A 14,743-nucleotide genomic window follows, 5' to 3' on the forward strand; every position below is an offset into this window, starting at 1 on the left:
CTTCACAATTGGAGAATGTTGGGTTGTATGGGTACGTTTGAAGAGATCTAACCTAGAATCAAATGTCCTTTTGGGGAATCACAGTTTAGTGAAAACTGTCGTTTGATCTTTGCCTTTGCCAGGGCGGAAAAATTTTCCTTCTACCCTTCTAAGTTCTTTGCCTGGTCTATTTAAAAAAAAAAAATGACATAAGACAGGGTAACAGGAAAAAAACAAATTAATTTAGTATGTACGGGACCCCTATAAGAATATAAGACCCAAGAGCAAGTTGGGCAGTTGAGGCATATATGCCATCCTGAGCTAAGGAATGTGGTAGGGGCCTGGGGCTTCAAAGTGGAGGAGGGTAATTCACAGGACTATAAGAAGACCAGATGTTTGGTAATTAGATGTTTACCTGCCATATACATAGGTCGGTCATTCAGATAAAAGTTATCTCTGGTACTGGCTGTCTCTGAGCCAGGTCCCCTATGTAAATTCTTTTAGGTAGTTAAAGGAGAGGTAAGTGTTTTTCTTGAGTCTTCTGGGTCGTGATCTCCTTCAGCTCACAATAATCCACAGTGCCATGGCATATTTTGGGGTCACGTATTCTGCTTCTCTTTAGCCTCTATTTATCATATCTTCTCTCTGGGAACACATTTCTAATACACAGTTCTTTACAAAACCAGGAATTGCAAATATGTTACCCATGTGTTGCTATTCTCCTAGTTTGCATTCATGACGGAGATTGCTAATCAATTATGGCAATTTTCCTGCTGAGCTAGGACTTGGCTCCAAATTCTTTTTCAACACAGCATTCTAGGCAGGCACTTCCAAGTGATCAAAGATGTCATACAAGAGGAAAACTATTTGCCATCTCTGTTGGAATGGATATCCTTATCCTATCTTATGTGAACATTTTTTTCATGTGTAAGCTCCTATTTAATTTCATAGTTTGACAGTTCTATCAGCAATATTTGGCAAAAATGTTAAAAAATTATGCCAGTCCCATTATTCCCTCTGAATAATGCTCAGGGATGTACTGAAGGCACATTTTTCTTTTCTCTTATATTTATTTTTAGGTATTTATTTTTTATGTTAACCCATATGTTATAATAATGTTAGGGATGTCAAAAAATATACCGATAGTAGGGGTCAATAAACATACAAAGGAAAGAATCAATCTAGGGGAATAAGTTCTGATTCCTTACAGGTAAGTTTAATCAAATATAAGAGAATAAAAATCCAAGCTAGTTTACTTTTACTATTTTCTGTGATGGAAAAAGCTCATTTCTGTCAACTTGAGTAATACTTGAACTATATATTTTTTTAATAGCCTTTAAACTTTGAGGATTCAGTTTTCTTTGGGCCCTTAAATCACTAAACCATGACTATAGATAGGGATTAATCCATATAATTGGTAATATTTCTTTGAGTCTTCAGTTATACCATCTAAACACAAACAATTAACCCATCTTTTAAGAGTATAAAGTAGAATAGTTAACTGCTTTTATGTCTGGCTAACTACTTCTTTCTCCCCTATCTTCTACTCTCTCTTCTTTTTTGTGCAGTTGGAATAGCAAGGACTCTTGTATGTTGGTCTCTCTCTATTCCTTGAAAGTTCCTTAATTATTTTGGTCTCTTCTCAGTGCTTAGGATACTACTTGTAATAGAGTAGTCATTCAATAAATATGTTGAATGAACATATAATTAGTAATAAATGACTTGGTTTTAGAGGAAGGAAAAGAGGAAACAAAAGGCAATTAGATTGAAAGCTTTTATCTACCAAGGAAACCTTACTTCTAAGAGGGGCAGTGAGTACACTGATGGCACCTGATATTTCTTTCTCTTGCTTTTGGTCTTATTGTGTGGCCTGACTTACCCTGCTAATTCTGCATAATAGGGAACAATTCTATTCCATTTGAGCCTTGCCTCCTCTGTGAGTGTTCCTTAGGCTAAGGGCCAACCAGGTTGGAGAAAGGAGAGATGAGAGTAATGCTGGACACTCCCTTTTCTGCTTCTGTTGAACAAGCTGGATTATCCTAGAAGAGTAGGTGAGGACATGACTAAGAGAAGCAGGAAGAAGAATCTTCCCAGGAAATCTGAGATGGAGTTTCTTAGGACTGGGGTTCTAGAAGCTGTGTGTCAGGTTGAGAATTGGGTCAGCTGGCTCAGGAGTACATAAAAGAAAGGAAACATTGAAGGCTCCATCCAGGGGCAGGTGAGTCAGGAATCAGCCTTCAGGAAGCATCCAATCCAAGCAAAGTTGTGAAAACTGAATCTAAGGTAAAGGGGAAGTTGAGCATGGAGAGGTTTCCAGTGCTACTGAGAGTTAAGTTTTTGTCGTATTAGGGAGGAGTTGTTAAAAACACTGAGCCAGGCCAGACAGAATTGGGGGCATGAAATAATTGGGAAAGTTGTGAATGGGAGTAGCTGGCAAAAGATGCATCCAAAGACTGATGAGCCGCTGGTGACTGCCAAGTTAAAGTTAGATGGTGTGAATTTGTAGTGAATCCAGGAAGTAGGATTGCATGCTTCTGGTGGAAGAGTGAAGAATTTGATGGGTAGTGAGCTCATTTCTTTCCTTTGATCATCTAATATGAAAATAATCTGAATTGAAATTTCCTTACCATTATTCTCAGTTAATGAGTTTTTCTGTGTACAACATTCTTTTCTTTCACGGCATAATTTTTCCTTTACATATTGCACTATGCAAATGAATATTATCATAATGACTTGTCCAGATTCATGACTGGAAGACTACTGCTAATCTTATGTTAAACAAATGTGCTCCTTTCTTCCTAGGCCTCCTATACTCAAACAAAAGATTGGTTTGCATTAGCAAAACAAAATCAGCAAACAGTATCAACCTTTTCATTACCTTCCTGTGTATTCCACAACAAAATTGGATTACCAGTTATTTCATCTGTTTCTGGTAAGCAGAAAAGGACGAGAATGACCTCAGAACTCCTTTTTACATCTTCTGTTGTTATTCTAAACTTACAGTACAACACTTAGTGGGTGGGGAGAAAAAATTATCTCCCCTGGAACACCACTTTCTACTGTTTTTCAAGAGACAACCTGATATAGTGAAAAGAGGATGGGTTTAGAACCCAACTCTGATACTTATTAGTTTGTGACTTCTGCAAATAATTCCACTTCTGGGAGCTTTGCTTTTGTCATCTGTAAGATTAGACTAATGATGCATACATACTGAATGTATAGAAAATGCTTAGTGCTTCGTACCTAATGGACAGTCAATAAATATTTGTCTTGTCATTATTTCCTGTCACAGTTTACAAATTCTTATTATTAAGCCTTTGAAATGAAGTGGGTGCAACCTTTCTCTTCTCCCCAAAGTAAATAGTGATTTATGGAACTTGAGTTTTCCTTCTGTTTTTAAGTTCAGACTGTTTCTCACCTTGAAAAGCAGATAAATTTCTACTGTGGGGAACTTTTGTGGGTGATACAAACTTTTCATAAATAAAGGGAACCTTCCAGAAATGGGAGTAATTAAATATGATGTTGCTAGAGGGAAAAAAAATCTTGCAATGTGATTCAGGAGGGGAACTCAGCAATTCACTAACAATTCTTACATAATTCCTTTGAAAAGTATAAGCAACCTCTGGAGGTGATAAGTCTGGATTCTCTAGGATTGAACCCAAATCTAGGTAAAGGGGGAAATCATCTTCCTAATTGGAAATTGCTGAATTTATAGATTTCTTGCTATTTTCCCCAAATAGTAAAGTAGAAAATTGGAGAGTGACGTTAGTAAGCAGGAAGAGAAAGGATAGCAGGAAGGCAGTGAGCAGAAGTGCCAGGCTTGCACTTTACCTCCAAGTCTGTGGGGTTGAGTGTATACCCAGTATCCTTTCACAGGTTTACAAAAGTCTAATCTCAATTTTGGGGAAGTTTAGTATATTTATTTTCAATTAAAATTGTAATGAAACATTTCCAGTTCATTGAGACTTGAAATCTATTACTGAGAAAACTGAGAGTGGGACACGTGGATCAGGGTTTTCCTGATCCACGGCTTTGCAAGGGGTAGATTTGCCATGTGAAATAAAGCACTGATATCAGATATTTCACTGATCTCTGAAAGACAGAAGAATAGGGGCTAGACTATATCTTTAGAAAAAGTGTAAAAGCAATCCATTTGTATTTGTAAGTCTTCACAAGGGCCTTATGCAATTTTGTAATTTTAATGATAGGTTGTAAGTATAGTAGTAGTTGAATCTTTCTGATAAAATAGTGAATTTTTTAAATTGCTAGTATGACTCCAGTTCTGGTCTGTTCATCTATCATCTCATCACCTATGGCAGCTAATTTTATTTTACCATACAACATGAAATATTAAAGTACATACAGTTGTTTGATGTACACATTCTAATTCTTTAATAGATGTGGCCTTTGTATGTTGACATTTTCAGCCTGGAATATTACATTTTAAAAGTGTATAATGTCTTCTTGAAGATCCTCTTTATTAAGGATATCAAAGATTTAATTCATCTGCCACCAATATCCCCTTTCATGTCCAGGGAAGACATGGCTAATCCTTGTTGGCAGTTTTTTTCTCTACTGATCCCAAATGTAGCCTTAGACTCCTCATGACACTGGTCCCTGCAGTCACTACCGATGATAAACCCATTTGCCATCCTAGCTCTATAACATCTAGTTAATAATTAAAAGAAAACTTTTACATTCATATCTGATCTAATAGCCTTTTATGATTTAATGCAGAGAGTTTTATCTTTGATGATGGAGTTCACCCCAGGACGGAAAAGGGCCCATCTACAACCACTAGGTTAATTTCCAAATTTGAAGAAGATGGGCCTGTATCTCTACAAGACACTCCTTCTCAAGCTCTTCTGAGGACATACCTTGAAAAGCAACAGGATGTTGATGAAAGCCGGACATTGCATTTCTCAACATGTGAAGAGTTTTTAAGATCTTATATAAACTTTATTTTGAGAGTGGCAATTCATCAAATTCTTGGAGCACCACTTAGAGAAAGCCCAGATTATATAAATTTCAGAAATGTAACAGAAGTGGTATTTGATGAGTGTTTGGGGACTACCTCTGGCAAGAATGTTTTGCTGAGTGAAACGCTAAAGGAAAAGTCGGAAGACATGTTAGCACAAGCAGTTTCAAAAACTGAGAGCGTTGGACTAGAAAGCAGGGCTAATTGGTGTATTTCTCACAAAACTTATGACATTGGCAATAGAAAGGAGTTTGAAAGATTTAAGAAATTTATAAAAGGTACATTAGGGGAGAGATATTGGTGGCTCTGGATGGATATTGAGAGGTTAAAAGTTCTTAAGGATCGTGGAAGACATCAAAGGTATTTCTACTTTTTTATTTTTCAAAACAGTTTTAAAACCAAATTATAGAATATTAGTTTGGGTCATCTAAGCACCGGCAGAAAGCCTGAAATAAATATTTAAATGTAATTTATACTTTTAGAGGAATGAATAATAAGAAGATTTATTTTATTATGATAATATTGATTTACGTAAAAGATACCTTATGCCAGCGTAAGGGGCTGGCTGTTCCTAGAAGCCTGCTCAGTTAACAAATTCTATGGTCTTTAGTCAGGTGCCACTTAGACATTCATATCTGCATGTGATAGCTGCTAGATATGATGCGGGCTATCCTCGAGAGAGCCTCTTAAAAGTCTGATGGGGCACAAGTCTTTGGCCGCTCCATATGTTTTAGATCACTATAAGTCTTAAGAACCTTAAGAGGACCCTGCTTTAGGAAAGTCCTTATCTTGTGTTTTCCTGATCTGCTCTGAACTCTGAAGCAGATCAACTATAGCAGACCGCAGTTCCCATTAAAGGTTTGACTGAGTAAGTACTAGTGACTGGATTATTCCAGTTATCTCAGTGGCATTCAGATCATAATGCCACTGTTGTTGATCATAATGATCATAACGTCATTGTTGTACACAGTTATAAGAGCAGGGATTACCAAATGGTTAATTATGAAGCATGACCTGATTGATCCCAGGGTAGAAGGACACTACCACTTGCCAAGACATGTTAGGGAAGGGATATGCAAGCAACCTACATAGATTCTTCAGAATTAATACTGTATTAGTTCCTATTGTTGCTGTAATAAATTACCACAAACTAAGTGGCTTAAATCAACACGAATTAATTCTCTTACAGTTAAAAGGTTAGAAATCTAAAATGGGTTTGCAGGGCTGCATTCCTTCTGAGCACTGTAGGGGAAAATCCATTTCCTTGCCTTTTCCAGCTTCTGAGGCCACCTACTTTCCTGGGCTTATGCCCCCTTCCTCCATCTCCAAAGCCGGCAGCATGACATCTTTTCTCCTCTCTGACTGCTGCTTCTATCCTCACTTCTTTTCTCTATGACTATTACCCTCCTGCCTCCATTTTAGGACTGTTAAGATTATATTAGCACCAACTAGATAAGCCAGGATGATCTCCTCAAAATCCTAATCACATCTGCAGAGTCCCTTCTGTCATGTAAGGTAACATTCTTAGGTTCTGGAGATTAGGATATGGACATCTTTGTAAGGCCATTGTTTGGCCTACCAAAAATACCCTTCCCATTCCCATATCTGTGAGAAATATTTTTATCTCCCTGTAACTCACTTTTGGTTTTAAGATAGTTCATTACTTGCCTGAAACATTTTGGAAGTGAAAATATTTGGCTAGTTGAATATTGTGTCAATGTGTGTGTATGTTTGTGTATGTGTTTTATTTCAGACATATTGAGAAGATGAAAAAATGCTATCTAGTGAGCAGTGGAGACTGCTACCTTTCTGCAGAAATCTTATCAAAATTTAAACTGCTAGATGGATCTCAGTGGAATGAAGAACACTTAAAAAATATTCAGACTGAGGTTGTAAAACCCTTACTTCTTTATTGGTAAGAAAAATTAATATGAATCAAAGTTATTTGCTTTCACTTTTCTTAAGCTAGTTGCAAGTTATACTTTTTTGTCTTAAGGCTGTAACATTTATGGAAATTTTAAATGGCAAGATTATTATATCTTTGGCCTTCTCTAAAGTACCTATCCTTTAGATAATTTTGATATTTGAGGGACTTTAAATCTGTAATAAGACTAGACAGTACTTAAGCTCCGTTTGAACTTTGTGAGCATATCCTTCTACCCCTGACCTTTATACGCTCAGGACCTCATGAAATTGATGTGTGTGTGTGTGTGCATATGTGCGCATGTGTACATGTAGCTTGAGTTAGATTTGTCTCAATAAACATTCCATGAGCACTTTCTATGGGCCAAGTGTTGTGCTAAGGATACAAAGGTAAAACACAGTCAAGTCTAGTGATCCTAGTCTAGTGGGAGGAACATACATATAAAATGAGTGTAATAAAAGAAAGTGTGTTCTCTCTCAATACTCGTCATGATGCAGAAACAAATGGATAAATATGCAAGAGTTTCCTTTTTCATTTACCTGTTCCACTGCTATCTAACTGATGTATAAAGTCTAGAATATTTTCTGAAAAAACAAACAAACAAAAAAAAGAAAGTGTGGTGAATGCACAGGATACAGAGAAGAGGTAATATTTCACCTGCGACTCGAGGGACTCTAAACAAGAGAAAGAGAATGGACCTAGTGGAGAAAATGTGTGCCTTCTGAGGATCAGTGAGCTGTCCAGTGTGGCTGTGATGGATCTGATCATGTTACTTCTCTGCTTTAAGTCTTTAACTAGTTACCCCAAGGCTTTCAGTAGAAGGTTCAAATTCCTTAAGTTAACAAATAAGATTATCATGATTTTTTTTCCAATGATATGTGTTTATTTCATTAGCTCAATCACATCCCCCCTTTTTTTTCTTAACATCTTTATTGGAGTATAATTGCTTTACAATGGTATGTTAGTTTCTGCTTTATAACAAAGTGAATCAGTTATACATATACTTATATCCCCATATCTCTTCCCTCTTGCGTCTCCCTCCCTCCCACCCTCCCTATCCTACCCCTCCAGGTGGTCACAAAGCACCGAGCTGATCTCTCTGTGCTATGCAGCTGCTTCCCACTAGCTATCGGTTTTACATTTGGTAGTGTATATATGTCCATGCCACTCTCTCACTTTGTCCCAGCTTACCCTTCCCCCTCCTCGTGTCCTCAAGTCCATTCTCTAGTGATCTGTGTCTTTATTCCCGTCTTGCCCTTAGGTTCTTCATGACCTTTTTTTTTTTTTTTTAGATTCCATATGTATGTGTTAGCATACAGTATTTGTTTTTCTCTTTCTGACTTACTTCACTCTGTATGACAGACTCTAGGTCCATCCACCTCACTACAAATAACTCAATTTCGTTTCTTTTTATGGCTGAGTAATATTCCATTGTATATCTGTGCCACATCTTCTTTATCCATTCATCTGTTGATGGACACTTAGGTTGCTTCCAAGTCCTGGCTATTGTAAATAGAGCTGCAATGAACATTGTGGTACATGACTCTTTTTGAAGGAATAAACCTACCTAAGGAGACAAAAGACCTGTATGCACAAAATTATAAGACACTGATGAAAGAAATTAAAGATGATACAAATAGATGGAGAGATATACCATGTTCTTGGATTGGAAGAATCAACATTGTGAAAATGACTATACTACCCAAAGCAATCTACAGATTCAGTGCAATCCCTATCAAACTACCAATGGCATTTTTCACAGAACTGGAACAAAAAATTTCACAATTTGTATGGAAACACAAAAGACCCCGAATAGCCATAGCAATCTTGAGAAAGAAAAACGGAACTGGAGGAATCAGGCTCCCTGACTTTAGACTATACTACAAAGCTACAGTAATCAAGACAGTATGGTACTGGCACAAAAACAGAAATATAGATCAATGGAACAGGATAGAAAGCCCAGAGATAAACCCATGCACATATGGTCACCTTATTTTTGATAAAGGAGGCAAGAATATACAATGGAGAAAAGACAGCCTCTTCAATAAGTGGTGCTGGGAAAACTGGACAGCTACATGTAAAAGAATAAAATTAGAACACTCCCTAACACCATACACAAAAATAAACTCAAAATGGATTAAAGACCTAAATGTAAGGCCAGACACTATCAAACTCTTAGATGAAAACATAAGCAGAACACTCTATGACATAAATCACAGCAAGATCCTTTTTGACCCAGCTCCTAGAGAAATAGAAATAGAAACAAAAATAAACAAATGGGACCTAATGAAACTTAAAAGGTTTTGCACAGCAAAGGAAACCATAAACAAGATGAAAAGGCAACCCTCAGAATGGGAGAAAGTATTTGCAAATGAAGCAACTGATAAAGAATTAGTCTCCAAAATTTACAAGCAGCTCATGCAGCTCAATATCAAAAAAACAAACAATCCAATCCAAAAATGGGCAGAAGACCTAAATAGACATTTCTCCAAAGAAGATGTACAAATTGCCAACAAACACATGAAAGAATGCTCAATATCACTAATCATTAGAGAAATGCAAAGCAAAACTACAATGAGGTATCATCTCACACCAGTCAGAATGGCCATCATCAAAAAATCTACAAACAATAAATGCTGGAGAGGGTTTGGAGAAAAGAGAACCCTCTTGCACTGTTGGTGGAAATGTAAATTGATACAGCCACTATGGAGAACAGTATGAGGTTCCTTAAAAAACTAAAAATAGAACTACCATACGACCCAGCAGTCCCACTACTGGGCATATACCCTGAGATTATCATGATTTGTCCCTGCCTATGTCTCTGGCATTATCTCCCATCTAGGTATTCCAGATTACTTGTAAACTTTTTATTTTTTCATATATAGAGAGAATGTTGTTTTTCTCTTTCTCTATAAACTTCTATTCTTAAATATTTAAGAAATGCAGAAAGGTGTAAATTATACTATAATAGGCACCTGTGTACACACCACCCAACTTAAAAAATCATTACTAATACAGTAGAAGCTTTCCTTTTTTAAATTTAACTTTTTGTTTTGAGAGAACTGTAGATTCATATGCAGCTGTAAGAAATAATACAGAGATTCTATATACCTCACCCAGTTTCTTCCAATGGTAACATCTTGCATAACTGCAGTGCAGTATTGCAATGAGGAAATTTACATTGATGTAACTCTCCAATCTTTTTTCATATTTTGCCAGCTTTACAAGCATTTATTTCTCTGTGTATAGTTAGTTCTATATAGTTTTATCACATGCATTTGCTGTTACAGTCAAGATACAGAGCAGTTACATTACCACATGCCTCCCTTTGTACTGCTCTCTTATAACCATACCTACCTCTTTCCTTCCCTCTTTCTCATAATTCCTAGAAACTACTAATCTATTATATAAATGAAATAATACAATATGTAATCTTCGGGGATTGGTTTTTTCATTCAGCATAATTCCTTTGATATCCATCCAAGTTGTTTTGTTCTTTTTCATTGCTGAGTAGTATTCTGTTGTACGGATGTTATACGTTCATTCACTAATTGAAGGACATTAGGGTTGTTTCCAGTCTTTCGATATTACTAATAAAGCTGCTATGAACATTGATGTACAGGTGTCTGCATGAACGTAAGTCTTCCTTTCTCTGGGATAAATGTCCTAGAGTGAGATTAGTGGGTCATATAGTCTGTTTTTAGTTTCAATAGCAACTGCCAAACTATTTTCCAGGGTTGATGTACCCTTTTACATTCCCACCAGCAGTGTATGAATGATCCAGTTTTTCTGCATCCTTGCAATTGTTTGATGTTGTCACAGTTTTCTATTTTAGCCAGTAAATACTTATTTACTTATTTTTATAAGTGTGTAGTGATATCTCATTGTAGTTTTACTTTGAAACTCTCCCATTGTTAATGATGCTGAATGTCTTTTATATGCTTATTTGTCATTTGCATATACACTTCAGTGACATATCTGTGTGTTTTGTATATTTTCTGATTGTGTTCTTTCTTATTATTGAGTTTTAGAGTTATTTTTATATTCTAGATAGTAGCCATTAGTCAGATATATAGTTTGCAAATATTTTCTTCCAGTCTTTAGCTTGTCTTCTTAAAGACAAGCTTTCTGAAGTCTTCTTAAAAAGGTCTTTCATACCTTCTGGATGGGTGAACATGTAGAGGTGCACCCACATCCCTTGCCCTATGCTTCTCTTCCATCTGGCTATTTCTGAGTTATATCCTTTTATAGTAAGCCAGTCATCTAGATTAAGCAAACAAGTAAAAATATTGTGGATAATGGGAACCAGAATTCTCATCAATGTGGAAGAGAGTTACAAATATAGAAGAGAACAGAGTGAATCCTGTGGTGATGAACTGGAATTAGAGGTGCAAATGGAAAATGCAGCTTTCACAAACTCATGTTACCATACTAATTATGAAGACTAATTCACTGAAAAAAACAGGACAAATCAAACAACAGAAGACCATGCAGACAAGAAAGAAAACAACTTGCAAGGGAAAATCTGAAATTAAACATGTGTGGGATTTTCCCTGGGAGGGGGAGGGGAATATATTGGAGGACTCTCTAAATGAAGAGTTCCACTTAATTTTTACTACAAATGTTTCATTAGAGTAGAGGCAGTTATCCTCTTGAGCCAAGTTTATTCAACTAATGCAAACTTTCCTATGTCAAATACACCTACTATTAAGAATAAATGTAACCGTATCTGAAAAACCAAAAAAAATGAGTCTTTTATAGAACAAAATTTTTGAATTCTGATGAGGCCTTCCTTTTATGGATTATACCTGTGGTGTCAAACCTGAGAACTCTTTGCCTAGTGCTATATTCTGAAGATTATCTCCTATGTTTTTCCTAAAAACCTTATAATTTTATGTTTTACATTTAAGTCCATGGCCCATTTTGAGTTATTTTTTACATATAGTGTGAGGTTTAGGTCAAGGTTCAGTTTTGGTTTGTTTCTTTTCTTGCTTATGGATATCCAGTTGCTCATCCTCATTTATTGAAAAGGCTGTTTTTCCTCTTTCCTTCTTTTCTGTGTTTTCCATTAATATACAGTGAAAGCAAACTGTATAGATTCACATAACCACCATGACAATCAGTGTACAAACAATTTTATCATCTTAAGAAACTCTCACACCACCCTTTTGTCATTAGACTCTTCCTCCACTCCCAACCCCTGGCAGCCGCTGATCTGTTCTTTGTCACTATAGTTTTGTCTTTTTAGAATGTCATATAATTATACAGTATTAACTTCTGTTGGTCAGCATAATGCCACTGAAGCATAATGCATCCCAATTGTTGCATGTACCGTAGTTCATACATTTTGTTATTTGGGCTTTCCAGTTGTTCTTTGTTGGTAAGTAGAAATGTGATTGAATTTGTATGTACTCACTCAGTGTTGGAGAGGGCAAAAGCCCTTCCAGGCTCAATTGCTAACCTCAAACAGGCCTGCTGTGCTTTTCTGGCTCTTTTGGTGCTCTTCCGTTCTCAGGTCCATCAGGCACTTCCTTCTTCTCACCGACACACCAATGTCTTGCAGGTCTTATGACTGATCTTTTGTACCCACCTGCTTGTATATTGGGGTTTGTGGGGATACCGTGTCACATTAACATTTTGTTCTAAATGTCGTCTGTGAGTTTTTGGTTTTGCCATTTAGCTGTGCTGTCTGTTTTTATGAAGGGATTCTGAGAGGTAGAAAAACAGTATTGCTGACTTTGCCATTTTCCCAGAATTCTTTCTTAACCTTTTTTCTTGATCTAGCTAAATCCTGTATATTCTTTAAAATTCAAACCTAAACACAGACAAACATTCATGTCACCACCATGTTGCTTGGGAAATAAAGCATTACCGAGACCCCTGAAGTTGCCTTCCTGATCACGCCATCCTTACTCCCACTTGGGGGTAACCAGTATCTTGACTTTTGTGATTATTGCCTTGCTTTTCTTTGTAGTTTTACCAACTATGTATGCAAATAAATCCCTAAGCGTGTATTTTTATCTGCCTGTTCTACAACTTTATAAAAATGGAATCATGTTGTATGCCTTCTTTGCGTCTTCTATCAACAATATATTTGTAAGATTTGACTGTAACTGTATTTAAGAGTTTTATTAATTTTCACTGTTGTATATGGTATTCCAGTGCATGAATATACCATAATTTATTTATTGTTTTAAAAAATTTGTGTCATTTTCTCTTTTCACAATTATAAGCAATGCTGTACACATATCCATTTTTCCAAAGTAGTTGTACCAATTTGCATTCCCACCAACCAGAATATGAGAGTATCCATTGCTACAAATCCATGGTAACATTTAATATTGTCAGATTCTTACATTTTTGCCTATGTATTTGGTATGTCATTGGTGTTTTGTGCTTTTTCACTTACATTTCCCTGATTATTGGTGAGGTTGATAACCTTTTCAATATTGAGTGGTCATTTGGATTTCAACTTTCATGAATTGCCTGTTTATCTTCCTTGCCCATTTTTCTATTGCGAGATACATAGATAGATGGATAGATAAATAGATATAGATAGATATACACACATTCACATACACACACATGTATGTACGTATATATACGTGTTTACACACACATATATTGGATGCAGTTCCTTTGGTGGACTGCGTGGCAAATACCTTCTCCCGCTCTCTAGAGCTTCAGATTGAGGTGTACAATCAATGTACATGAGAACCTGTATGATGGAAGCGTGAAAAAGAATACAATACCTGTTTAGGATTGACTGTGAAATGTAGTCCACAATATTTGATGAATTCACGTAGTGGCTAATAAAAACTTAATGCAATGAATTAAATAAGAATGCAAGATTAAAATGGGGTCATGTGAATATACTGTAATGATGGGAATTAGAAAATTGATATACCCAGATTTCCTGTCCAGCACATGTATGATTTATTTGATAAGGGTCTTGTAAATATGCCCACTTACTAATTGGCATGAAAATAAGAGGTAATTTTAGATATTTCCAAGTCTGCAAGTAAAGGTTTTGAAATATGGTGTAAAATGACCACCCAGATCTTTACAGGGTGCTTTCTGATCCTAAACTAATTATGGACTTTGGGTTCTCTTCCACTCCTAACCTGTGTTTACATCAGGGAAGTATCTACCATCTTCCTGTTTTTAAAGGGAGGCAATTTTCTACCAGGACCTGAAATATGAAGTGGGAATTAGTCTTTGGGCCGTGGCACCAGGGGGAAAACCTAGTCCAAGAAGTAATTAACAACAGGCCCTGACTGCTGGAGTTAACCCCATAGGCAATATAGAGTTAGCCCACAGACTGAGTATGGGAATATCCATCCAGTTAAGTGGGGCCTTGATATTGTGCCAAACATTCTTTTTCCTCAATTTCTGGCAGTAGTGTAGGTCTTTCATTTATTATCTAAATTGTTATAAAATTAATTCTTACCTTTAAATTTAAGGCTTGAAAATAGATCATATGATTCATAATCCACTTTAGTAGTATACTTCAGCATTATAAAAATGTTTATATATTTTTAAATGTTAATTTCATCCACTAGTTTTTATTTGGTATTATAGATAAATTGTAAACTGCTTTAAAACAGATCACAGGTACATTTTATTTTTGTTTTACTAGAAACTGTAAATTATTTTTTAAAATTCCTTCATCGAATAGATATATAGGTTTCTTTTTCTTATCAAGCAGATAATAATTTGAATGCAATTTTATTAATTATTTTTTCTTCGTGTATATTGCCTCTTTATATTGTATAAGTGAATGTGATTTCAGGCAGTTGATATATCATAGAATAACATTGGAGGGAGGAGCTAGGCAGCAGAAAAAGAAGAAATTATTAGAA

The 14,743-nt window shown here is 36.1% G+C and overlaps 1 protein-coding gene across 1 annotated transcript in view; it reads left to right on the top strand.

Annotated features, from left to right (window-relative positions):
- Positions 1-14,743, top strand: part of RGS22 (regulator of G protein signaling 22) — a 170,053-nt gene that overhangs the window by 56,326 nt on the left and 98,984 nt on the right. The window contains exons 7-9 of the mRNA XM_057531906.1: positions 2,782-2,911; positions 4,717-5,317; positions 6,711-6,872. Coding sequence (XP_057387889.1) covers positions 2,782-2,911; positions 4,717-5,317; positions 6,711-6,872 — 893 coding nt within the window. The remainder of the gene's footprint in view (positions 1-2,781; positions 2,912-4,716; positions 5,318-6,710; positions 6,873-14,743) is intronic.

This window comes from Balaenoptera acutorostrata, chromosome 17 (assembly GCF_949987535.1).
Source record: "Balaenoptera acutorostrata chromosome 17, mBalAcu1.1, whole genome shotgun sequence".
Lineage (NCBI taxonomy): Eukaryota > Metazoa > Chordata > Mammalia > Artiodactyla > Balaenopteridae > Balaenoptera > Balaenoptera acutorostrata.